Source organism: Tyto alba, unplaced genomic scaffold, assembly GCF_018691265.1.
Source record: "Tyto alba isolate M040663 unplaced genomic scaffold, T.alba_DEE_v4.0 Super-Scaffold_9, whole genome shotgun sequence".
Lineage (NCBI taxonomy): Eukaryota > Metazoa > Chordata > Aves > Strigiformes > Tytonidae > Tyto > Tyto alba.
In genome coordinates, this window is record NW_024881330.1 from 37,264,530 (window position 1) to 37,291,127 (window position 26,598).

The window sequence follows — 26,598 nt, forward strand, 5'->3', positions numbered from 1 at the left end:
TGACTGAGGTTCTGATAAGCACTTTAGCCAGGTTCATACCCACCATTTGCTCCCTTCTAAAGTTTATTCAGCGTTGTCTCTGGCTTCATTAGTTTTGGAGAAGCATCTTCAGTGGCACCAGTGCAAAGGATCTTCTTGAATTAGCAATTCTTACAAGTATCATTCGTGATTTGTCACACAGCGTCATGTTGTCTGAGAGGGATAGAAGTACTACAACACCCTTCCTACAGAGCTGCTAGGTTCTTTGGGCTGCAGGGAGCCACTTACCCCTTACAGCAGCTCTTGCTTTAGCACTGGACTTGCAAATAGGCAGTGCCTCCTCCAGCTCTTCAAGCCCATGAGGCTGCTATGCTGCAGGAAAGATGGAAAATGAGAAATATCAAGCATGCCTTACGAGTGAGGGAATATTTATTATTTTTATTTTTTTTTAAATTGTCTGCAATTACCTATCTCATGCCATAAGTGATCTGCACTAGCTAGAAAGATAGAGTATGTCTCTACCACTATATGGAACTATTCCAAAAACACAGTCCAGTGAGTTGTGGTGATACACTGTCATTCTGATTCTTTGAACTTTGAATGTCATTGAATGCTTGAAAGGATACAAGACTCCAAAAGGCATCCTCACTTTTGCTTTCATTAAGTGTTTTGTCAGTCTGTTTCTTTATCAGATGTTTGAGAGCAGTTACCAGCTACATCCATCACACAAAGCTGTAGTTAATATAATACAGAACCAATAAGACTAGACAGCACTTTTCATTAAGTGCTCTTTGAAAATGGTGAGTATCGTTATACCTCTTTTCTAGACAGGGAAATTTAAGATGAGGAAGATGATGTAATTTGTGCAGGGTCATCAGCAAGCTAGCAGCAAGGTCCAGTCAAAAAGTCCCTCAGATTCCTGGCCCCAGATTCTAGCTATTTTCTCCCAAGAGCACAGTAAATACCCATAAATATTGTTTTCTTTCGTCATCTAGTAATTTTGCTTTCATATTGATATTTTATATGTGATGGGTGATTAGGAGGTCAACTATCCACTGGTAGTGGAAAATGAGCTAGTCCCAATCTCCTACTAAATCACCTCAGCTGATGGTCCCTTCCACATTTATTGTGGATCCTATCAAATACAAGATACTTCTCTCAGATGCTATAAATTATCCACTCACAACTAGGAAAAGTAGATCATTTTGAACTTAAGCCACACAAATGAATCTTGCTAACTCATTGCGCCTCTATTTATTGCACTGGTTGAAACTGATTTGTAAATAAATGCCTTCCAGTAGTGATTTTACATTTACTTCTAAATCACAAATAAAAGTCCTAGCTCAGACTTAATACTTACATGTATGGAGCCTTGGTTAGGTGGTTCCCATTAATTACAGTGTCCTGGTAACCAGTACTTTCTGTGTTTATTTGTCAGCTAGTTCTTAAACTGTGAATTTGCATTTTATTGATATTACATAGACTAGTCTTGATTAGTGCTAATCAGAACTTCAGGCAACATGAAATCATGTACTGTAATTTTGAAAAGTCTGAATATATTGCACCTATATGGCATTCAACCCAGCTCCCAGAGGGGTAGCTTATACTTTGTGAACAAATGTCAAGCATACTTGATTTAAATCTTTTGCTGTATCTTTTTTCCACAAACCATACTGACTAGCACTACTTCCACTCCAACCCTCAGATTATTTTTTTCTAACTGTACCCTGTATAAACCACACCTCTGTCTTACCTAGGACTTGTGTCAGACTAACAAACTTATGCTTACCTGGATCAGCAACTTTGCCTTTGTAATATGTAACGTGGAACAGTATTTGACTTTTCCAGAAACTTTTCAGAAATCCCGTACTTAATTAAAATCATGAGAGGCCAGGATACAGCTTCTCTAGCTATGCTGATTAATATTTATTTAATCCCCTGTTAGATATTGTTCATTTTCCTCCTTGATTACTGCTGAAATGACTTCCCGATTCTTTTGTGGTATAAAGATGTAATGTTGCTTCTTCCCAAATACAGAATATTTCTGCATTATTACTAATAATTTACCCATCAAGCAGTGGCTCTTTGCCACTGCTAGGATTTAAACTGTACCCAATGTATTTAAATGCTTTTGTTCTTAGACTTGTCAGGCATGAATTTCTTCCTAATGGTTTTAGATCCTCTTATCATTCAGAATTTATGAAGTGTAGAATTTGTGTATCCACTGCTATATATTTATCATTTTTTCTTGTTGCATATTGTTTTGCCTTTTTTTTTTTTTTTTTAATTCCTGTACCTATTTCACTACTGAATCAGAATGGGCTTTTAGCCAGTGCTGTCCTATTTCCTGGGAAATAGAAATAGTTGAATTGTATCTTCAGGCCACAAAATAACTTCTCAAAGGACATCCAATTCAATACAGTTATTACTTCTGTATAATAGTGTTTAGAAAACAACATATTTTTTTCATTTAGCCTTTAACAAATCCCAACCAGTGCCCTTCCTGGGTTTTGTTAGTATGTTGATCCACAAGAGCATTCAAGATCCCACAATTCTTTCTTAATCAGCTTTCAAACAGGTAACAGTGTATTTAATGTGAAAGACCTTACCATTATATGCTTTCTACTCTCTCTACCCTCACTACATGGGTTAAAAGTAGTTTCTCTGCAGTAGAGTAGCTGGTCTTTTTGAAACTTTACAAAGGAAGACTGTATTACAGCTGTTTGACAAAGGGATGCCATCGATTATCTGTATTTCTGGCGGGTAACTGTGAATATTGGCAGAATGAGCAACTGCCTCTAAACCACTCGATGGCATTCTGAACACCCAATATGCATGGAATGGAAGGAAACATCATGGCACTTCTCATGCTCTGGAAGGCACAAATATATTCCAGCAGTGGGATGGTACAACCTTCAGATAGCTGTGTGGACATTTCTTCTTAAGTATTGACCTTCCCAGCTGCTAGAGAATGATCTAGATTATCAATCTGAATCCTTGGATTTAATCCAGAGACAACTGTCTCTGAGCTAAAAGATCTTTGCTATGGAAACAGTTTCCATGGTACATGGATAACCTAAATCTGACTATCAGATGTATCAACCAATCTGACAAAATTTTACTAAAGTACATACAGACTTATTTTCTGTTTTCTTGGAAACAACAGTATTCTCAGCTGCAGTCACTTGTTCATCCCCATCGATAACTGTGTCACAGGAAGCAAAAGGTGATTCTGCCAAAATACTTCCATATTAGTGAAGATGTTACTTGGATAGACTATCCCTGACAGTTCATATGGATCTTCACAACTAAGCTTTGCACTAACAGAGGGCAGCAAACTGTAATTCATTCCCAGGGAAAAGGTCCCAATGCTCTTCTTACTTGGTGTCGTAGAATAAGGAGAGTTTTCACTCTATGGATCCTGGGTTCAAAAATGTTCATTGCTTGTCTCATGTATCAGGTGCATGTTGTGGACAGGAAAGCAGAACACCAGCTGGGCTGGAAAAAAAACAAAAAAACAAACAACAAAAAAAAAAAAAAAAAAACAACAAAACAAACAAAAAAAAAAACCAAAAAAAAAACCACAAACTTTTAAAGTTTAGCAAGATAGTTGAATTGATAATTGAATTGATAATGCAATCTGAATTTTTTTACCTGGAGAATTTAATTACTTAATTACTTGTTGAAGCTTCACATAAACCTGTGTTAAGTGTTATTGTAAAGTCACACAGAGATTGAAGGATGATATGTGAAACACTTTTAACAGTGTTGAGAAACAGCAGAGGAAGGCATGGCTTACAGAGGTAACAAGTTGCTGACTGACTGACTACTGAGAGAAGTGAAAGATGGTTTAACAGGCTCCTAAGGGGTAAAAGTATCTTCTACTCTGCTTGGCTGTTACTGCTGAGTGGTTTTATGTGTTTATGTCTGTGTACATAACATAGCAGTTGAGAACCCTTTTTTTTTTTTCCTTTTTTTTCTTTTACGTATTGCTTTCAGCTTTTTTTCTTGTTCATCCAACAGTGAAACACTATCAAGAGACAAGTACATTGTTACATTTGCAGGGGGCAAAGGGAGGGTGTCATTTGCTTATGTAGAGAAGTTTAATCAATACAAGTAAATATAAAGTGAAAAAAAAATTGCATTCCCATGTCCCAGCCGCTTGTTGCTATGCCTGAAATTACCATGTTTAAGAGAGCAATGAGTAGTGAAGACTACCTGCTACCGAAAGGATCAAACACTAGGTACTTTACCTAATGAGGAAAAAGAGATACTGTGGTCAGATCATGTACTATAAGCTGTAGCTTAGGCATCACACTCAGGTAACTCTCCCTTTCAATAGCAAAGAGAAAAAGCTAAAATGTAATCTAAAATGTTCTTTAACTATATCATGTGTTCTTCCTGCACTGTGATGCTGTGTGAAACAGCATTACCAATATGGATGTCAGGTGAAAACAACTCTTGATCTGCCCTGGAGGAAAATATTAATAAGTATATTAAGCGATATTTTTTTTTTCTTTCTACAGACTGTTTTCAATCCTTTCTCTCTTAGCAAATAGTTAGAAACAGTTTTATATGTCCTTTAAAATTAGAAAGAGTACATAACAGTTCACTTTTGAAGGAAGGGGCCCCCAACAGGAAATTATTACAGATAACTTTTTAGGTATATTCTAATTATTCAGTTCAAATATCTGGATCCCACAACTTCCATCAGATGATGAAATTCTCACGATGAAATTCCTTCCTGAACCAAAATTATGTAAAGTCAGCTCTTGTTAAGTCAGTAGAATATTTGTCAAATTAATTCAATGGCTATACATTCAAGTAGAGTGTTAATCAGAAATATGAGGGTTTGAGTTCAGATTATTTTTTTGGCATTGTATTCTCATACTGATGACTATGCTGCAACTTCTGTTACCCACAAGCTGCTGTCACCCTGCCTCTTCTGGGTTTGTAACGCCTCACCTCTGATTTGAGCTGCAAGGCTATGGATGTGATCACTGCTTTAACTACCAAGACGGAGAAGGTAAACGTCAAGTTAATGTCAGGGAGCAGCGAAAGCTGGCAGCTCCCTGTGGGCTGGGAGCTTTGGGGAGTCCCCAGGGTGTCAGGGCACAGCTGGGGACACTGGGAGCAACCCCAGCCCGGGGCACTGGGCTCCTCCCTGGGGACGGGGACCGGCCCAAGACAGGCGGGGACATGGGCCCACGGGTGGGCCTGGCTCGGTGGGACCCACGGCCGGGCAGGGCAGGGCTGTGGGCAGCTGGAGACCGCCCGGCCTTGCTGCGGAGTCACTGGGGCAGGGGCTGACATGGAGCCCTGGGCAGGAGCAGGCAGGGCTGGCAGTGCCCTCGGGGCAGGAGCAGGCAGGGCTGGCAGTGCCCTCGGGGCAGGAGCAGGCAGAGACGGCAGTGCCCTCGGGGCAGGAGCAGGCAGGGCTGGCAGTGCCCTCGGGGCAGGGAGAGTCCTCTGTCCCCCAACTGAAATAATTTCCACTCATGGCCAAGCTCACCTGCATCCAGTTTTTTTGAAAAGTTGATGACAGACAAGTAGTGTTGTCTCACTAGTGCTGCCCGCCTGTAAGACAAATGGATGTTTGCATTAAATACATTCTCGGGGTTCTTCTTTTCCTCCTCTGTTCTCTTTTCTGACGTATTTCACCAGGTCTATACTTTATTCCCTGGCTTTTCAATGGTTCACAAGTGGAATGACAGAATCCTGTAATACCAGTATTTTTCACCATTCACGTTTTCCAGTCTTTTCAGCATTTTTCAGTATTCAAGTTGTATTAAGCTCTGAAGTACATGCCACCTAATTATATACAGTTTCAAGCTATTGAGGCATCCAAATTTGAAGGAGGACAATCAAAATATCATTCCACACGCAGATGGTAAAATGACCTGATAATTATGAGGCAATGTTAAGGGCGAGAAAGGGAGGAGGAGGAGAGACACTTTTCATGCCAGTGCAGCTGACAGATAAATTAACAACTCAGTAGTTTCTGTTTCACCTACCTCCAGCATGATACTCTATGTAATGTTCCCCTTCCTCCCAGAAGATGTAATGATAGTCCTCTGCATAATGTCTGCAGATGGGAGTTGTCTGGAAGTCGCACAGCACACCATTGTACTGAACTTACTCTTTCAAAAGTAACTTTTCCTTCTAAATATTTTCATATGTGCACATATGGTAAATGCTAGTTGGTATAAATAAAACATTGGCACCTGTCATCTTTTGTGTGCAGTAGCTGCTATAGAGCAGTTATAAACACAGTTCGCTGGTTCAGGAGTCACTTAGATTTCTCACAGTGTTTCAAAATCAGCATTGTTATTTTTATTTTTTTTCTTCTCAGCATTACAAAAAATCATTATGGGGTATCCAATGATTGCAACTAACGTATATTAAAACTAGATACTGAACGTAATCTTTCATTGTGAGTATGCCACTCCCCTTGGAGTAAAAGAAGTGAAACACTATCTAAGCCTGAGTAGGCTGAGACAAGTTTGAAACTCTGGGAACCAGTATGTTTGACTTTTAGATTAAAAACACAATCTAATACAAATTCACTAATGACATGTGTTCCAGTGGTCATTCTCAGGAGACCCAAAGGCTAGACTTACAGTTGCCAAAGACTTGCTCTTTCTGCTGGGATAAATTATTCAGCCTCCCGATATCTTAGTATCCACACCTGCAAAACAACTCCAAAATAGTGGTTACATGAAGTTAGAGGAAGACTGAGATCTTTAATGACCGCAAAGTACAGAAATTCAGAGAGGGCTGGAGGAATGTGCAATACAAGTTCAATGTGTTACTAGACACAAATAATTTGTACAGAAAGTAACTACACATGATTTGCATAGGAGGCGCAAGAAATTTTTAAATTGCCATCCTCATATTTCCAAGTCCAAAATTTTCACCAGAACAGAAAAGCTAGAGAAATCTCTTTCCTAATGAAAGACTATATTTTCACTCAAATAAAAATCCTGTAGGTTTAGACATAGGAAATATTTTTTTACGTTGTTTCTGAGTGCTACCAGAGGTAAAGAGGCATCTGAGACAAAGTCTACATACAGTCACACTGCATTTTGTTTATCCAGTTACATACATCTCTCACTTAGAGAAAGAACAGAATTCTCATGAGCAATGCTTTTTTTCAGAACTCTTGACCAAAAGTTTAAAACCAGGCGGCCACATGTGTCTTAAGGCAGAACCTCAAGACAAAACAAGCTTTCCTTTGCAATGTGGCCTGCCGCTGATCCTTCAAATATTTTTTTTTTTTCTCCTAAGGGTAGTTTTAAGAAGGAATTCCATATGTATAAAGAAAGCCATGAACACAAGCATAGCAGTCTTTCCAAGACTAGAACGATGCTAAGGAACAGAACTCATCCGGTTTGTAACAGTCATCTGATGTTATCTATCAGTACGGCTTCTAAACAGTCCGGGGGGGGGGCTGATCTGATGATGATTTGTCTGTTACACATCTAATTTCCTTTAGCTGCTTCTAAAGCATACACGTATTTAAATGTGTCTCATTTCTACAAAACACTAAAGAATACTTAACCTGTGTTCCTGTCCTCCTGCAGAATAACAGAAAAATCGCAGAACAGAAGATGGAAATACTTTAAGTGAAAGAGTTCCATTCTTTCACTGAATTGAACCACTTTATAACAATTCAGTGCCACTGACACTAGTCCACATAAAATGCCTTGGTTATAATAATGCAGGACCCCAAAGTAAGCTGAAGACAGAATGTCAAGATTATTAATTGCAAAACTCATCCCTTTTAAAGACACTTGTAATTCATTTTAGAAAACTAATTACATCTGAGTACCCTCCAAGGCAATGTTCAGCACTGGTTCATTGGTACAAAACCAGCTGATTGTTTATTCTTTCCTGTGCTGCCACGTCTTAGGCCACAGCGAGGGCAGGGCGATGGTGACACCTTCCCAAGTACCATCTGTCAGCCGACCCAGCAAGAAGGACCGCAGAGCTGTGTTAGCAGGCTGAGCAGGAGGCTGAAGAAACTTAAAGGAGATGGAAGTATGGACAGGGAAAGATGCAGGGAAAGGTAGCAAACCTACACAGAGAAGCACAGACACCCTAAGCTTCTTCCCTCTGCAGCAGCCTGGTACACCAGCTAAGTTTAGACCAGCTCAGGTACCAACAGCAGCCTCTCCCCGAGAGGACAAAGCTCGGCACAACTTGAATAACCAACCCTAGGAGTGGGGAGGTCCTCAGGTTATCAGCTCCCCGTTGCTACAGTAACAGCCCTGACTACACAGAGTACTTAGTTAAAGTAAACTCGGCCATGGCACTCATGCACGGATTAGATCGCTTTCATGTTCTCACAGACCCCAAACCTTATTCTAGCAGAGAATTGGCAGGGCCACCTTCACTGTCCTTCATCCATCAAGGTCTCTCTGTGAGTTAAAAGAAATGAAGACTGGATATTGAAAAGGACATTGCACTCAATGAACGTCAGTCTTTTTAAACTAGTTACAGCAGTGCAAATCCCAGCATGAACACGTTTATTCCAATTTATTATTAACCAGTAGGTTTTAAACTAGAACAACGTAAACCTTGTTTAAACTCCTATTTCTGAACCTTTATGGCTCTAACAAACATACAGCAAGGATTGTTTATCCAAGCTAATACAACTTTCTGATGAAGATGACAGTTGGGACAGCTCAAAAGTATAAAACATAAGAAACTATTCGCCTTTTTTTGCTCTTCTGTTCAATTACAGGCTTCTCAATAAATGGCATGTTCTCAAGTTCAGGTACCAATGTAGGCTGCCTGCCCACTCACTTTACATGAAGCCTTTCTTGTTTTCATGCCATGTAGAATTGCCTCTGTTTTGGCAGCCTGTGCTCCTTGTAAAGTGTGGGCTGCTGTGATAATTCCCACATCTTGATTCATTAAGAGGGAAATCATATCTCTGTCTTCTCTCTCCCGTTCCTTCACAGGTTCTCATCACCTCCAAGTCAAAGCTGCACACCAGAACCCTTGGTGTCGGCAATTCTTTTCAGCTCCAAGAACTGAAGGAAAACTCTACTTTCTTTCTCCCAAATCCTTTGCTTAGCTGGGTGCAAGTTTTATAGCCCCATCTCGTCAGGAAAGTAGGCTTTCCACATGCATAACTGCCAGGCTCAACTACAGCGTTCTAATCCTTTCCTTGCTGCCAGCATGATGGAGTTCCAGCCCTCCCTCCAGTCTGCCCCGTCGCCTACTAAGATTTAAACTGATGGATCAGAGAGAGACAGAGGGATCTGTATTTTCCACCCTCCCCCCATCCCTATAGCTCTTAAAGCCCTTTTTGATATTTTTGAACTATTTCTCACTCCAGCTTCTCCGCAGTTCTAAAGGTGTATTTATTATTATTATTGTTTCAAACAAGCAGAATTAGTACATCTTAACAAAGATAACAATACCTTTGTTTGAGTGTGTATCCCACATTCTGTTACTTATCTTTACTATTTGGTTTTGGTGCTTGAACTCCCTTTCTTTCTCATACCTTCTTGCATTTTACTTTCAGGGAACATCGCAGAAAGGCAAGATTTAAGACTGAAATCTAGAGCCACAGAAGCCCATAATAAAATTCTCCCTAACTCCAATGGAGCCAAGTTTTTCTCTTGAAAGCAAAAATCTTAGAATAATAGCCAAACTATTTTGCAAACATAAGCCAATAGTAAAATTGTTCCTAACTCCAATACAGCCAGGTTTTCATCCTGAAAGCAAATATTTTAGAATAATAGCCAAACTGCATTTTGCAAACATTTTAATAAATCAGCCTATTACCTGATAGAATTCAGGGGCAGCAAAGATACATAGTAAGAAAGGCAACCAAGAACAGCATGTGAAATAAAGCAGTGGGTTTTGTTCCAATATAACACTCATGCGCTCCAAAAGTCACTCAACTTCACAACAGCTGACTTTATCTTTGAAGTCACCTCTGAACATACAGTAGAGCTTCTATTAAATAAATGTCTGTAAAGTTAAAGTTGCATTTATTACAAGACTGAAGATTTGCAGAACAGGTCTGGGGTTTTGCCTGTAATAAATGGAAAGTGTTTTCAACAAGAGATGCTGAACACACATCTGTGCATAAGCACACACACAGCCAAATTCACTTCGCTGTAGTCTCACCAGAAATGAATTTGGGATTTTAAGCAGGGTATATTATGGGGGGACGGGCAGCTCATAGGAGAGAACAGCAGTAACCAAACAGAAAGGAATAATCCTGCCCCGGACCGAGCCTTCTCCATCTCCAGACTCGATCACACAACTAGCGCCAGATTCGTGCCAGTATGGAAAAGAGACAAAGGAAAACGTTCATTTACCTTTCAGCCACAGAATATGAAGTGTGTGCGGTTTAATACATTCCTTTTTCAGAAAGCTCCCTGTGCCTCTGAAACATAAACAGGGATTTACAGTAGTTCTCACGCATGTTCAAATGTCAGCTGGTTTTATTTGCCCACAGCCAACTCGTCATCATTACTCTCAGAGAGGCTGAGAATCAGTTGGTTTTGAAACACTTTTTGCTCCTTTTTATGAAAGTCAACATAAAAAGTATCGAAGGGGCTGTCAATTTATTCCACATTGGCATTATATTTTTACCTACTTTTTCTTTAACAAGTACTCCATGTGTTTTCTATAAACTACAATTATTTGCAATAAAATTCTCCCCATTTTCCTTGCTATTCCCAGTGTTCTAGTGACTTCACGTGGATCTTTCACCCTCAACAGTGTGGAAAAAGAGGCAGCAAACCCGCAGTTTCCACAAACAATTCTGAGGGTTTTTTTATTTTACCAGAGCAGTCTCTCTTCCCCCCCTTCCCACTACTCGGGCCCAAGACTTCTGGCAACACTGGTAACTTGAAATCCCCCTTTCTCCTCCCTTTGTGGTTCCTAACGGACTCTCCGCCGCTTATGTTTCACTTCAGCGTACCTCTGCCCCCTCACCGCACTCAACTCTTCTGCCCGCCCGGGAAAATCACGCCGTTATTGCCCCCGACTCCACTCCCCGCGCGCCAACCGCCCCCCGGCCGGGCCGCCTCAGCGCAGCACCTGCAGCCGCACCCCCCCGCCCCCCCCCCGCACCCCTCCTCCCGGCAGCCGCCACGGAGCCGCCGTGCCCAACTCCCACACCCCCTTTACCCCCCTCCCCGGCGCAGGGCGGCGGGGCCGCGCACCCCCCGCACCCCCCAGCCGGGCGGGCGCCTCCCCGCCCCGTCCCGTCGCTGTCGCCGTCCCCCCCCCCTCCGTGCCCAGAGCGCGGCGGGGCTGAGGGCGACGTCCTTCCCACCCCCCCCCCCCCCCCCCCCCCCCCTCCCCTCCAACTTTCTCCCCCCTCGCCGCTGGCGACCGGCGACACCTCCGACCGCTCCGGCCGTTCCTCCCGGCCCCCGCCTCCGCGCCGGCTTTGTGTGGGCGCCGCCAACCTGGGGCGGGCGCGGCCCCGCTCCGCACCGCGCCGCCCCGCACCATGCCGCCCCGCACCACGCCGCTCCGCGGGCGCCCCGCCGCGCTCCTGCCCCTTTGTCTGCTCTGCCTCCAGGCTGCGCTGCCGCTCCGCGGCCGCTACGCCGGGTAAGTCCGCCCGACGCCCCGCTCCGGCCCCGGGGGCGGGGGGGGATCTGCGCCGGCACCTCCGCAGCCGCGCTGCCTCCGCAGCCGCGCTGCCTCCGGCCGCCTGCCCCAGCGCCGCCCGCGGGAAGCGGCGTGGGGGCGCCTGCTCGGGCTTCTCGTCCCGCTGCTGAGGTGTTTGGCTGCTTGTGCCCACTCGGTTGTGGCGCTTTCTGGCGATAGGTGCTGTGATTCTCTGCTAGCAGTAAGGAAGGATGCTATATCGGGGGGGGGGGAAGTTTTAGTGGCCCTGTAGAAAGAGAAATTGCGATTGTACGGGGTGAGGGGGAAGTTTTGGAGGCTTCACCGTGCTCTGAAACGAATGAAGGGTTGTATTTTCCTTTAGGGGACAGTTTTAATGGAACTTAAAATTGTTTTTTTTAAAAAGTTGAACAGTGTGCAGTCTTACTGAATGTGTAAAAAGCTCAGCGAATAAGGGAACTTGATTAAGCTTACTGTAAGCAAATGAAGACTTTGTATTTCAAACTACTTTTTTTTCTTTTTTTTTTTTTTGTTCCTTTGAAGTTCAAATTTGTGTTGATTGAACTAAGTGGTAGTAAAAGGCGAACTGTGGTATCGTTGCTAGGCTTTGCCTCCAAAGTATATATTCTTTTTGCCTGGTTTAAAGACTTTGTTTTTAGCAAGTATTTAGCAAAACGGATTTATGATACAAATGACAAGAGAGTCAAATACAGGAGCATTAGAAGCCAGTAGCATTTTTCACATACATTATAAAATCCATACAAACTGACCAGCAAATTCCTCAGGATAAGCAGACCTCCCTCTGGAAGTGGGAGCTGTATTACTCTTTTTATTTTATTAAAAGTAGTCAATCCAGGTGTGGAAATTCCACTACTAAAATTAAGAGGGTTTTTTTTAAAAAAAAAAAAAAAAAAAAAAAAAAACAGAACAAAACAGCATTCCCTAAACTTCAAGCATTTGGTAATGTGATATGAAGCCATTCACCCCGGGTCATTATTAGTGATAGAAAGTAGTTAAACAATTGACAGCTGTTTCACCATCTCTGTTCAGTTCCTCCGGTCCCGGTGCCTGTCTGCACTGGAAAACCAAACCGGCCACCACAGTCAGGAGCCCTCCTGGCAGTGCTGGGAAGGAAAACAGGACAAAAAACAAAACTGTTCCTTAAAGTCGGGGTCCTGTCCTAAGTTTTGTGCAGCAGCACTCATCTCTGTCTGGAGCCCACTGCACAGTTGTGGTCTCAATAAGACACATTTTTGTTTTAAAGTCAAGATCGTGTTCAGTTTGTTTGCAGATGACACTGAGATGAATAACACGTTCCCAAAGCTGATGCATAACTTTTTCTGAATGTTAGTTACACAAGCTAGCTATTCACAGATGTGTGAGATGTCAAAATACACATTTTAATATTCTCTAGGTTTAAGTGAGATTGTCAATCTATAACCAGGTTGGTTAAAACAGAAAAAAATGAACGAAGTTGCGAGTATTGTACTTCAGCTCATTTATATGATTCACCAGTTTTGTTAAAAGTATTTTTCTTGCTTAAGCATTTTATGTGCCCTGCGTGACGTGTGAAAGACCCACCCAAACTCTCCCTGTTGATCCCCATCCTCGAAGCTTTCGCACAGAGTCTAGTGCAGAAAAACTAGACTTCTCATCAGCTTCCAGAATTTGGGCAAGCACTGAATCACAAAAATTACTACTCCAAAAAAAAAAAAAAAAAAAAAAAGGCTAGAGTTCATTATAAAAACTCTTGGTCAACAGGCAGTTATAGTAAGGGAGCCAAGATACATTTACAAGTCTTGCTGAAAATGTGGTCACATTTGTAACAGAAACCAGAATCTGTACCACATGTGTAACGCAAACTGGAAAAATAACCTGATATTTTTTCCACTCGACTAATCTTTTCCATTTCTACTATCCTGGCATTATTTGTGTCAATAAAAGATGATGTAAAATTAGTTTGGAGCTGGATGAAGCTTTCTTCAGAATTATGAATATATCTTGTCCTTCTGAGGCATCTGTCATCAGCCCAATGTCCTGGGAAGGCTCATTTAATTTCCTCTGTGTGTGCAGTTGTTTAGGAACTGTTGAGCAGGTATTGCCATCACTACTGAACCGGGTTATCACCCAAGGAGAAAAAAATTTTGGTACCTTTTTTTTGAGGACAATCAGGAGGTGAATATAGTTTTTTAATGTTCAGCATTAAAAGGGGTGTCCAAATCACCTGACTTCATTTTGTGCTGTGAAATCTGTGTCAAACCTAGTAGTTTCTATCATGTCAGAAGCTGTACCATATAGGGGAAAAACATAAATACAGTTAGGGCGAAAGGATGAGAGGAAAAAAAGAACCAAAAAAAGCAATGGAAAGCATTTCTCATAAACTCGGGCCAGCACTAGGAGTCACAGAGCAATTGTAGCTCTTTAACTGAGGACTCAGACCTAAGACAGTTAATTGGTGTTGCACATGTTTCTCCAAACTAACTTCTCCAAACCGTGCTCAGAGCTGGCCAGGTATGCCATATGGCCACATCTTTAAGCAGATGTGTTCCAGATACCTTTGGGAAGTCAACAAATAGTTGTGAAGCCTCAGCAAAGAGGCAGCAGCCCTCATGGCTGCTGAATTCTTGCCAAGACTGAGGAACGGGTGTGTTTGCCTTCTGCTGCTTCATATAACACCCAGGAGTTCAACCTGCCTCTGGTGCTCTTCTACTTGGAGGATATCAGGAGGAGATGGAGCTACTGCCTTTGCCCCTAAAAGACACTGCCAATCAGCTACCCTACGGCAAACTCAAAACTATACTCACATGCACACACGTTTTTCCTTCTCTCATTTGAATTCTCTGTACAAAGGTTCCAATGGAGATAGGCAATAGGGAGGACACATCCGGGTTTGGTCAGAGTAGATGTGGTATATTCAAGAGGATTTTCCAGGAGATCGTTACCAGAGGTTCAAACAGGATCAACAAGGATAACCACACAGATGGAATGGTTTAAGTGCCTGAAATAACCAAGCAAGCCAAGATTCTTGGTCTATAATAGAAAAAATGTAGGGCCTAACAGATGTTTACAAGCTTTGAGTGACATGGAGTTGGTGGACAGAGATCGGTTGTTCAGTTTCTTCCAGTTACAAGAAGTAGGAGGCATGAGATGAATATAGTACCAACCAGGTTGAAAAGAAACTTCTTCACCCCACAGGTGTAAACCTGTGGAAATCCTTGCTGGAGGATGTGAGATGTTTTTAGGGGCTCAAGGGGGCCTTGGCAGGTCTGCGGAGAGGTTACTAGGTATGCTACTGAACCAACATCTGGCCCAGGAGATCACTGTGATGAAAGTAACTGTAGGTTGGGAGAGTACTTAGTGGTAATATCATACATGTTTGCCTCGTCGTTACTTTCCTTGGCCGGTTGTCTCTTAACAGTTTTCCAGAGTAGGGTACTGGAACAGATGGATGTTTTGTGGGGTTTTTGGCCAAATGCAGCAATCTTCCTACCCTGAGGAATCCTATGAAGAAGGACATGGCTTCCCATCAAGATTTCGTAGGACAAAATGTATCTCTTATATTTGTTCTTTAAAAACCACTAAGATCTTTCTACCCCAGCTCATGTACCTCCACCTGTATGTGGCAGTTGAGCGTGTTCCCTCCATTTTCTACACCACTTGTTCTTCCAAAGCCTTTTCAGAGTGTGCCTCATCTCACCCTCTGCTCTCACCTCCAATAACCAAATGCAGGCAAAGGCTGAAAAAACTTGGCCAGTTCTTCCCTAAGGTTTTTGCTGGAGGTTTTGGAGTCTTTTAAAATATTGGATCGAGATGTTAATTCCTCCAAAATGTTGTTCTTCTGTGGGTTGCAGTGCTGCAGATAATTGTCGTTTCTCTGTGTGAGGTAAAGGCTATGGTACATGTTTACATTATTGTGTAACAACCACCTAAAATAATCCGGGAGTGTTGAGGTGGATAACAAGGAAACTGAAAACAGTAAAGAAATGTTCTGTAATCCAAGACACAATATGCTGCAGCTACTGGGACATCACGTCCTGAAAACTGCATAAACCAACTGTTCATGTAGATAAGCACAAATATCAAATCTGAGAGCATTCAGCAAATTTCAAGTATTTTAATGCCCATTAATATCCCTACATACCATAGCTAAGTGCCTCTGATCCCACAATACCTTACATACAATAGCTGGCAATTGTTCTGTCTCATGGAAAAAACACATGGGATTGTGACGAAAACAAGTTGCTGAGGGAATTGAGAAGTGGAAAGGAACTCCTTCTGTGCTATTCCCCTCTGCAGATTTTTTCCAAATGTTTTAATCAGGGACTAAAAGACCTGTGTTGCTGTGTAAAAATTCTCTCTGCTGCTCAGCTCTCTTTTCCCGCCCCCAAGTCAAAGTAAAATGTCATACACACAACTGGCAAAAAAGCGCATTTGGAAAGCACACCACCAGCATTAGATGGAAGTTAATAGTATTCATTCAGATGAAAACCACACTTAGTGCTTCTTTGGATGCTATCAGGACGCTTCTAAAAGGTGAAAAGCTGTGAGCTCTCTAGCACAAACAATTTTAAGAATCCTTTTTCCAAATAACCAATAATTCTGTAATCAAAGCACCACTGATTCCTAAAAAGAGCACGGATCAGTGAAATCCAGAACTCTGGGACCTCTATACCCATTCTTGTCCCGACACCGCAACTCTAATTTTGTGCTTTCTCATCACCTGATATTCCCCCTGTACAATATCATTTATGTTCCCTGAGAGGAAAAAAAAAAATTACTGCCAAGTTTTTATTCTTTTCCTCCTCTAAGTCCAGGCATGATAAATCTACCTTTTAAAGCCTCTCTGCCCTTCTCATTATAAATGAGAAATATGAAGTGTTTCGGTTGCTCTTTCTTTCCCTCTTTTACTTTTTTTTCTTTTTTTTAAATAATTGGAACAACAGTGCACATCCACATTAGCTGGGTGAAGTGAATGCCAGGCAAGGAGGCTCCCAGTTCATTATGGCTGTGTCTAAACTGAACTCCAGGTTCATGTCACCACGTGAGCCTGGTCCCATACTTGTCCAAATTAGGACCCCATTGAGTGGTGGTGTGGTTCCTCTCTGGCCTCTGCAGGTGGAAGAGAGGGGTAAAAAGCATGGGGAGTAAGGGAAGATGTCAAAAATCAGGACACGGGCAAAGCTTTCACCCATACGTCGGAGCACTGAACCTTTCTTGGGTTTCCTGCATTAGATGCAACCTATGGTCTTCCAGTAAAAATGATTCTTCAGGAAGTGTGAAACCAATTCCAGTAAACATTGACACTTTCCTCATTTTTAAAAGTATATATGTTATGAATGGGAATGTAGTATATCATTAAAGAAAATTCACATTCAAGCTTGATTTTGAGTCCAACAATTATGTTCTACAAAAACCAGGATACATTTCAGGTGCACTTAGACAAAGACACTTATAAAACAAGAGAATTCACATATCAAATCCATCTAGACCCTCAGTCTAAAGCATCCACTTTGAATCCACCAGCCTTACTGTCTTATGGAAATAAGCAAGCAAAGAAATACAGCTTTTCCTAGAGCTACGGGTACTAGTTGCAGTGAACTCTAAGTCTCTCACTTTCTATGGTATACCCACTTCCAGCTGCTGCTGCTGTGAATTCACTCTCCTGGAATCATTCATGGGCTTCTTAAAATGAAGTTCTCAACTCTGAATGTTTTGTACAGGATTTTAACAAGCACTTAACAGGGGACAGATACTATGTAAATTATGTACATACTGATTTTTTTAATTAAAGAAAAAGAGAATCTAAATTATGTGAGCAATTTACAAGAAAGACAGTGGAACTTACTTGTAGTCCAGAAGGAAAATCATGGTCCTGGAAGGAGCAAATTTTAAAAAGGGAACCTAAAAATCTGGTTTTCTTGAATACATTGCTAATAATTTGTAGGGAACTCTAGTTTCATACACTGCATAGGACTGTATCCCACACTGCACAATAAACAGGATCTCAAGGTCTCCTGAAAGTCTAATATCTGTAAAAATGTCATCCTTATGTCTGAAATGGCCTTACATGGTCAAAATGCTGTAGGAAATGTTTATTGCTCTATCCAGTTGAAGGTGAGTGGCCACTATTAATCATTTCTCACTATCTCCAGGAGGTAAACTCTGTCATCTCTGTTTTGCAGAACTGTCCTTCAGTTATCTTTTCTCCTTAATTTTATAGAAAGTATACACTTACAGAAAGTATACACCCTCTTCTATTGTAGAATGTAGTATTTAACGGTGAGCTGTGTGCATAATGTTCAGACAAAAGTTGAGAAAGAAACAGATATGTTGATCATACATTGGGCATCTGTTCCGTAGTCCTGTAAGCAAAACCTGCTGTGAGTATGCATACAGTAGTAAGAACTGAAAACAGGCAGTATAGTTCACCATTCAGTATTTTTTTACTGTTCAAGTAGTAGTATGATTTGTTATGCTTCTAGGCAGGAGATAAGGAGAAATTTCCTGCATTTTCACCACCGCCACCAAAAAAAATTAAACAGAATTGTTACTGTCCCCAGGCCACCTAGCTTACATATTTATGCTATCAGTATTATTTTTCATGCAGAAAACATCTTTCAGTGAATCCTGTGCTACTCTCTGTTCTATTTGCAATGATAAGCAGGTTTCGTCACAAAATGAGAACCAATAATTAAAATTATACATTAGATCTCTCTCTGAAAACCCTGCTGCAGGCAAAACTACTTGCAGAACTTAATGGGACTTCTGCTGGTCTCAGATTTGCAGGAACAGACCTACAGTCGGCAAACTTCTGGAGACAATTAAGCCCAATCCTAATTTTTTTCAGTAAATTTTTATTTCCATTTAAAGGCTTTGTTCACATGGCTGAGTACAAAGATGTGGTTCTGATTTGATATTGGTGTTACGGCAAACGTGCATGTATTTTAAGGGTGCTACTAATTTACACGTCAGTGTATCAGATCAGAATCAGACCTTAAACAGCCACTGATTGTAAGGAGAGCACCTGCAAAGAAAACTCCAAACCTGCTTTTTTTGCAAGGCATCTGAGGGGAGGTGAGGCAAAGTACTCTGAACTGAAAAGATACTCAGACCAACAAATGGATGGGGACAATGTATTCCATTTTTTTCTAATACTTTGTACCTTCTGAGCTTGCCAAATGAGGCAGAAGGCCAAGGACCTCACTGCTTTCTTGTGAAACCAGAAGCCAGGCATTGCACATCACCCAGGAGGAGCAAGGGCGCGTGGTCTTTGGGGTGGGCGCTGACACAGGTTTGGGAGCACGGGCCCGTTCCTCCTGCCCGTCTCTGCCCTGGGCAGGCTGCACGCTCTGAAGAACAAGGTTCTGCCGAGCCCAACATAAAGTCACCAGACAAAGCAATACACAGAACAGCACCTGCTAAGGAGAACATGTTCTAGACTGCTTAAATACGGCCATGAAAAAGACAGAAGTACCTTATCAAATACAAATATTTTTTCTTTATGTTCTTCAGCTCAGTTAAGGCCTCTATACAGGGGAGGCTACCAAAGCAGGAACTTGAAAATGAGCTTGTAGGGGGTTTATTACAGTAAGGTTATTCTAAGAAAAGCCTACTGTTTCTTATACTGTATTTCAGATACCTTCAGGAGACTAATGATACAGTTTGCAGCACCTCATGGTTGACGCAGAGAAAAAGAGGCTCTTCTATTTTTAGTTTAGTTTTTTGGGGTGCATTTGGATAATAAGACTTGATTACAGTATCCTACAGGTTTGAAAGCCTCAGGTAAACAGCATAAAAGGTGGTACAGCTTAAATACAAGACAGAATAGCAGCTTGTTAGGCCAGAAAACTGCAAGACCTGGCAGGGGTTTTTTTTTGAGGGACAAGTAGCATACATGATAAAACTATACTCTGTAGATGGATTTCAAATGTGAATGTTTTGGCCATTTTCATTTTTTTTTTCTCCCAAAGCTCTGAAGGTGTTAGCTTAGTTGAAATAAATGAACAGATACCGAAGTCAGGCATTGCATTATATAGGTATGGGATAGGACCCTGACAGAAAGTCAAGCCTTGAGGGCAGACATGAGAAATTACTTTCGCAGGCCCGATGAGAAACTGGTGCACTCTTTGATTTACTCCGCCGTAGTCCTACCGAGATTGCCACCAGATGCTACTCTAAGGCTGCAGCGCAGTGATGCAGCCAAACCCCGCTAATGGCCGGCTGCTGCCAGGGCAGGCGCTTGTGCTCCCGCTGTTCCAGATGTGCAGCCCCTGCTCAGGGACTGGCGCTCCTCTGCCTACAGCGAGCCAATTCCAGGAGCAAAGAGAGGAAAGAAGCACTTTCCACCCCCTCCACCCACCCCCCACCCCCACCCCCCCACCTCACCGGTTTCTTTTTCCCTGGACTAGCTTTCAGCTTGTCAGGTTGTGATTTAGCTGCTGCAGAGCCTCTGGGGTGTTCATGTTGGCACAGGGAAGGGGTGGAAGTGGCTGGTTTTTTGGTACCTTCCTGTGTACCTCAAGCCTCTCAGTCTCCCTCTGCACACATGCACTGGAGTCGAATTCCAGGTGTGAACTCCAAGGAGCACACTGTGATTTTACCCCGGCAGAATTTGACTTCCTGATCAGTCGTGACTGCCAGATTCTGCTCCAGACTGATGTCAGTCGAACAATCCCAGATGAGTGTTTCAGGCTAACAGAGAGAATAGCAGGATGCTTATTTTCAAATAAGCACCTTCCTAAAAGTGCAAAACCAAAGAAAAAGTTTAGCTTGGTACTAGCATCATCACACGTGGGGTTTTGAAGCAAAGGGACTTCATCATTCCTAAAGCTGAAGAAGCTGTAAGACCTTCTTCACATAACAGAGTGGCATGATAGCGTCTACAGAAAAATAACCTCTATTTATTAAATAGGTTGATGTTAAGCAAACAGCAGCTGTATTTGTCAAGGAAACAGGGAAGACACTTAAATGAGAACATTTTATTTTGAGATCTGCGAATTTTTTGTGTCGCGGTGCAGTTTCAACAGGGAAATAAACCTTGGGTTCACTTGAACTGTATAGGATAGGCAGCCAAGGACATACTCTGCCTAAAATTTATACCAAATAACAAGAGTCACCATATGAGCACACTGTCAAATCTGGGCTAGTAAGAGCCGAGTGTCTCAGCAGAATGAGCTCGTGTCTTTGCAGGCAGTACACAGTGTAAACATACCCTGTGGCACAAAGAGAGCACATTGTGTCTTTGTCCTACTCCATCATCAACAGGCTGCATCCCTGATCTGTCTGCCTGTGGTAGTGACAATGCTAAAAAACATATATGGAGATCATAAATAGAACATGAAGTCTAAGTGATTTGCTTTCTCTGTGAAGAACTAAATAGTTTCACCTTCAGTCTGTTCAGGTGAGGTCCTTTTGTTTTGCTTTTCCCAAAAGCAGTTATCTTAGTTTTGATACAGTCTTAAAATCATGGCCTGTTCAAAAAAGCTTCAGTGGAAATCAAAGCATTGGAGTACAACAGGTAAAAGCCTTCATATCCACTATCCAACAGCATAAAAATAATCCCTGATGTATTTTCTGAAGCCTAACCTTGAATTGTAACTGCAGTGAAATACGTAATTATGCAGTTTTGATCCCTACTGCAAGAGTTGTTTCTGCTCAACACTAAGTTGTCCTGAGGGACAGCAGTGGTTCTCCCTCCGAAGCAGCTGCAGGGAGTGGGGAGCACAGGAGCCCAGGGGCTCATCTGCTCGGCAGAAAGGTGACCACGTCTGGTGAGGAACCCTGTCTGCTTGGCATGGGCTGTGCAGTGTCTGGGCTCATTTGGTGTATCATATCTCTCCGAGGTCCCAGGCGAAGAAACATCACCTAGTGAAGATCATCAACCTCTGTCAGATAGACACATGACAAATATGCTGACCTACTCTTGCCAGGTGGTTCTGGGCCAACAGGGAGACAGAAATGTGGGTATTTCAGGCTCAAATTTGGTAAGAGGGAGGACTCAGGGGCTTCAGCCTTTCCTCCCCTCTACCATGTATGCTCTTTGTCACATGAGGTAGTTATGCCTTTCAAAGCATCCAGTCTCGCCTGCCAAAAATGTGTATCAAATTACGAAACTGGTGTCTAGTGAATTCAAGTGCTTTTGCAGTTCGGAAACAGGTTAGCAAGTGTCAGAGACCTGGAGACTTTGGGACCATCAATGTCTCAGCCCTCCATGTCCTTAGTCCTTAGCCAGCGGGCCGCGTGCAACCCACCAGTGTGTTATTTTTGTTATGTCCATCCCTCTTTTCTTGGAGCTATCATCTCCATAAGATAACTGGCATTTTTTGGCTATGTGATGAGTAGTGGACAAAAAGGCACCCAAGAAGTCTGGTAGTCAGCACAGGCTGCCCCTGCCTGACCAAAGTGGAAAATGATTTGTAAAGATTAGCACATATCACTCACAAACAGATGAGAAAACAGTACAAAACCGTAGAAAGATTAATTAGCTTAAGCCTCTGGGAGGTGATGGAAAAGTGAAGTAAAGCCAGTCTCTTGCATGGTAAAGAGTCGGTATAGACTAGTGCTCAAGATGAGCTAAGCCTTATGTCTCCTTTTTATGAGGCGTGACCTCCCCAAATGCAATAAAAGCTCCACCAAGGAACGGTGAGTGAAGGGGTCAAGGGACCAGGAAAACCTGATCTTTTACTTCTGCTGAATGAAACTGTAAGAGTGAGAAGAAAACCTGCGGATTTTACCTTGTCAGACCAGATCAGTCCTACCAGTTTGCAGACAACGAGATAGTGCCATGAAACGGTTCAGTTTACAGAATTGCAGAGAACACGGGATCCACACTGTGCTCTGTGAAATCTGATCTTTCTGCATTGTTTTTCTTTAATCCAGCATCCATTATCTCTGCTGAAAAAATACACGTGAGCTTTTATGTATGGCAACTGCACTGGGGGTGGTCTTTGAATTAGAAGGCATTTGCTCACAGAGCCTGCAGCAAATCACGGCTGGCTGCAGACTGCACAGTTACACTGGAAAAAAAGAAGCAAATAGGAGACAAAAAGCATTTTCCTAGATGGTTAAAGAGGACAGGTCTGTGAAAACTAGGGAGTCTGAGGAAAGAAGTTTCTAATACTCAGGTGTATTTACTCTGAAGTGACTTTAACTGAGGGAAGCGAGATACATTTTGAAGGTGTATTCTACAGGTAATGGATCTACCAGATTTCAGTTATCTTATTATTGCTAATGGAATGCAGTCTTAATGATGGAGTAGCTAATAGCTGGCCAATGAAAATGCTAAATCATTCTGTTAAAAGATATAAACAGAACAAAATAAGGACTTTATGCAGGAAGAAAATGCAGGGATTTCACTGGGAGGACCAGTTTCACAGCAGCCAATGGAAAACATAATTATTAGGGTATATTTAGCAAGCGCCAGTCCCTCTGCCCCACTGGAAAACATTACTCTTTTTCAGGAGAAAAAATAACACAAACTTCAAGCAAGAAGGAATTTTTAAATTAGTTGTTCTATAAAGAACTTTGCTGCTTACAAGACTAAATAAATGGGCAAATTTAAGGTAATATTTTAAAGTTATCAAACTGCATGCAGGGTATTTATTTTTAACTTGCATAGCTATAAAACACCAGATGTTGTACAATGAAGTAATGTCAGAAGAAGACTGGAATCTGTTGTCTATGAGGTACAGGCAGATGCTCGCTTTTAGCAGTGGCGGCTTGCTCATAAAACAAGAAAGTTTGCTTTCAGTGCAAAGACACAAAACACTCTTCACTCCATTCAAGACTTGTGTCCTTATTGCCTGTGGGGTTTTGTTGTTTTAAGCTTAATTATTACTCATGTGAAACAGGGAAGGGGAGTTTAAAATTAGAGTTTATGGTGGAAGAAGTAAGAGTTGTCTTATCTTATGGCAGGCATTAGCTGAAGGAAACATTGCCTGTTGGATGAGCATGGCAGTCAAGAGGTCTTTGCTCTTTTGGCCACGCATTGTCTTGATGTATGGCTTAGGTCACTCTCTATTTTACAGAAGAAAAATTGAAGTACAACAAAAAGATATATTTTTCATTCAAGATGGAAAAAACAAAATTCTGATATAAACACAAAATATTACCTCATATATTGTGCTGCTTCTTGCATAAGTTTTTGGCAGCTTATTCATAGCCATGTAGCACGCCAACTCCATTTTCCATGTAACTTTATGTAAGGATAGCTGGGCACAAAAAGAGTGTAACAAGAAAGAAGATGCAGAAATATGGAGCTGACAGTTTAATGGTTTTGTACAGCTCTAAATTTGCATGGTATTAATTCACATAACATATCAAGTATAGCTCAGTGTGCACATATTTTGCACATCACAACTTTATAGATTGAAATAATTGCAAATGGAAATTAGTTCACTTTATGAATTTATCTCAGTGTACAATGTAAAAAAGGCAATTTAAGTTCTAAGTGTATATTCATATAAAAGCAGAGAATGTGATTTTAGCTGGATTTTTAAAAATTACCTGACAACGAAAATAAACACAGCTGTGTATCTGGGTTCTGATTTCAGTGTTTAGTGGACATGTATTGTTGCTTCTCATTTCCAAAAAAAAACCCTTCAGTTTATAATTTTGCCAAATCCCATTCCTTCAGGCATATCAAAGCAGCTGTCCTCTTCTAGGACAAAATACAGAGCATGGCTGAGGTTCTATATTGATCACAAGTTTCAAAATTTGTCCGCTCAAGATAGCACAAGACAATACAAACATTATATATTTCTTCATGTGAAATTTCATCTCACTATTCTAGTTCATTTCAGTCAAATTGAGCTACATCCTATTTATCTACCAAAAATTCAGCAAAATTAAATAGGTCAACCAAATCTTTCCCTTCCCCCGCTTCAGCATTTCACCTTTAGATGGGGAGCAAGTACATTAGAGGCTCTATCTGATAAAATCACTGGGTGCTATAGCAGCAGAAACAGATTTTTAGTGAAAATGCTGCTTGGGGGACATATCTTGGCAAGCAACAGCTCCCTGATGGAATTAGCATTTGGCATCAAAAGTTCTTTCACAGAAGGCCTATGTACATAGTTTCTCAGTTGTCGTTTTCAAAGGACCTTTCCTTTTGCTGGCTGTGCAGGTGGTGAGCTGAGATTACAGCCTGCTGTGTAAAAACCTGCTCCTTTTCCTCGTACCTGCCTCTCAGATTCTCACCCCCCTTCTACTTCATTGTCCTCATGTCTTGTCGTAAACAGCCTGCAGAACCATTTCTGGGTAGAGACTGGCATTTTCCCACATGCTGGATCAGCAGATAACTCCAGGTCTTTGTTGTCTTGTGTTGGCAGTATAATCAAGAAATAGCAGTTTCAGCTCTAACACGGATCTTTTGGACAGTGGATCCAGCCACTATGATAAGTAGCAGGCTTATACAGGTGAAAATAAGATTAACAATTTTTTATTTATATGAATGCTTTCAATTTAGGTTTTCAGTTGGACAGAAGGCAACAAGTGCTGATGAGATGATTTGTTTAAGGAGCTAGCAGCTCTCTTCAACATTTCATTATTTTTTGTGAATTATTGTAGCAGGAAAGAATCTAAACTGCATTTACAAAATAAACTGATAGTTTCCATCAAGTATCAAGAAAACTCCATTTTTTAACATGTTGAGTTGATATGAGCAAGGCTGAGAAATAGCTGATACCTGAGCGCAAGAATCTACTGACACCCTCTGAACTTGGTATCTTGTTCTCCTGGATCCCTTTACATTTTCTTCATTTAATTGCTTGGGTTTAGTAGTTTTCTGGATGTGAGAGTTGAAGATTGTGATCAATAAAGAGGCAAGTAAGCAGGAGGTCATAAACATTAGCTCTGAGAGACATTATCTATGCTGTTCATTTCAGTCCAAGGTAGCTCACATCCTGGATGAAGCAGATAGCAATGTTCTATTTCACTAAAATTACATGTATGTTTTTATACATTCACATATATATATATGTGCATCAACATTTCTGAAATGGGAAAAGCATACATTATACCTCCAAACCTGTTAAGTCAAAGCAACACACACAAAAGTAACTATCTTTCATACAGAAAGCATGATGTCATTCAGTAAGGTAGACTAAACAATCTGTCTTTTTTAGATAAAAGCTATAAAACCTTTAGAAACATTCACTGTATCAGGTATCCGATGAAAATTACAGTAATAAATCTGAGATGTTTTAGAAACCATATTCCCAGGACAGTTACAGAACGCCCTAGGCATTTGCTGTCTGCCTGCTGTTAGGCAGAACATGTTTGCACCATGTTTCATAACTAGCTTTTGCAGCATGGAGTGTTTTCTTCTAAGAGCATAGCAGTGAATTGTCTAAACAAAATGAATGACATAAAATCTCAAATGGAGAGTTTGGTATTTCAGTGACGAAGACATAATATTTCAAGAAGATCTCAGCATTTGTGGTGTTTCTTAGGTTAGCAAACTATATTCCAGATTGATGCTTAACAAATGATTGGTGTGGTAAATGCTTTTTAACAATCAAGTATTAAACAAATGAAAAGGCATGTCTCAGGAAATCTGTTGTAGGTTGTTATAACAGTGCATATAATGTCTGCTTACTACCACAGATGCCACGCAGCTCCAGCATGGAGAATGGTACTCGTGGGATTTGCTGTGCTTTGTCAGTGGGCTGAGTCTTTCAAAGTAGCCCTTTCACCATCTTCCACGCCTTCTCCCAATAGAAGAACCAAACTTATCACGCCACTGTCAGCGTGAATAATCCAAGCTATAACTCAGTTGTAGCTACATCATGAACTCTGAAAATACAGAGTTGCTGCTCTGCCAGTTAGAGTTTTGGGAGGGAAGCCAAGGTACTACAGGGCGGTTTTGATGGAGTTGCAGCAATGAAATCAGAATCTAGCCAAAAATGAACACTTTAATTTGAGGAAAAAGTGATTACCAGGCAAATAGGTGAGATTTTCACAAGTTCCAGTTCACAGCATTAGGACTTTTTTCACCTGAGTGAAAGCAAAAAC

At 41.5% G+C, this 26,598-nt stretch overlaps 1 protein-coding gene and 1 long non-coding RNA gene across 3 annotated transcripts in view; one reads left to right on the forward strand and one right to left on the reverse strand.

The window, feature by feature from the left end:
- Positions 1-267: 267 nt before the first annotated feature.
- LOC116962116 lies at positions 268-10,827 on the reverse strand. 2 transcript variants are annotated; one of them, XR_004407376.2, is made up of 5 exons: positions 10,320-10,827; positions 6,600-6,678; positions 5,492-5,556; positions 3,361-3,477; positions 268-351 (listed from the first exon to the last, which is right to left on the reverse strand). It is a non-coding gene; the product is annotated as an uncharacterized LOC116962116 (long non-coding RNA). The 2 variants fall into 2 exon arrangements; XR_004407375.2 differs by lacking the exon at positions 268-351 and having other exon boundaries at positions 391-3,477; positions 6,600-6,667.
- A 550-nt stretch (positions 10,828-11,377) lies between these two features.
- CPA6 (carboxypeptidase A6) overlaps positions 11,378-26,598 on the forward strand; it is an 86,245-nt gene continuing 71,024 nt past the window's right edge. Inside the window, exon 1 of the mRNA XM_042786194.1 lies at positions 11,378-11,568. Coding sequence (XP_042642128.1) covers positions 11,465-11,568 — 104 coding nt within the window. The 5' untranslated portion in view covers positions 11,378-11,464. The remainder of the gene's footprint in view (positions 11,569-26,598) is intronic.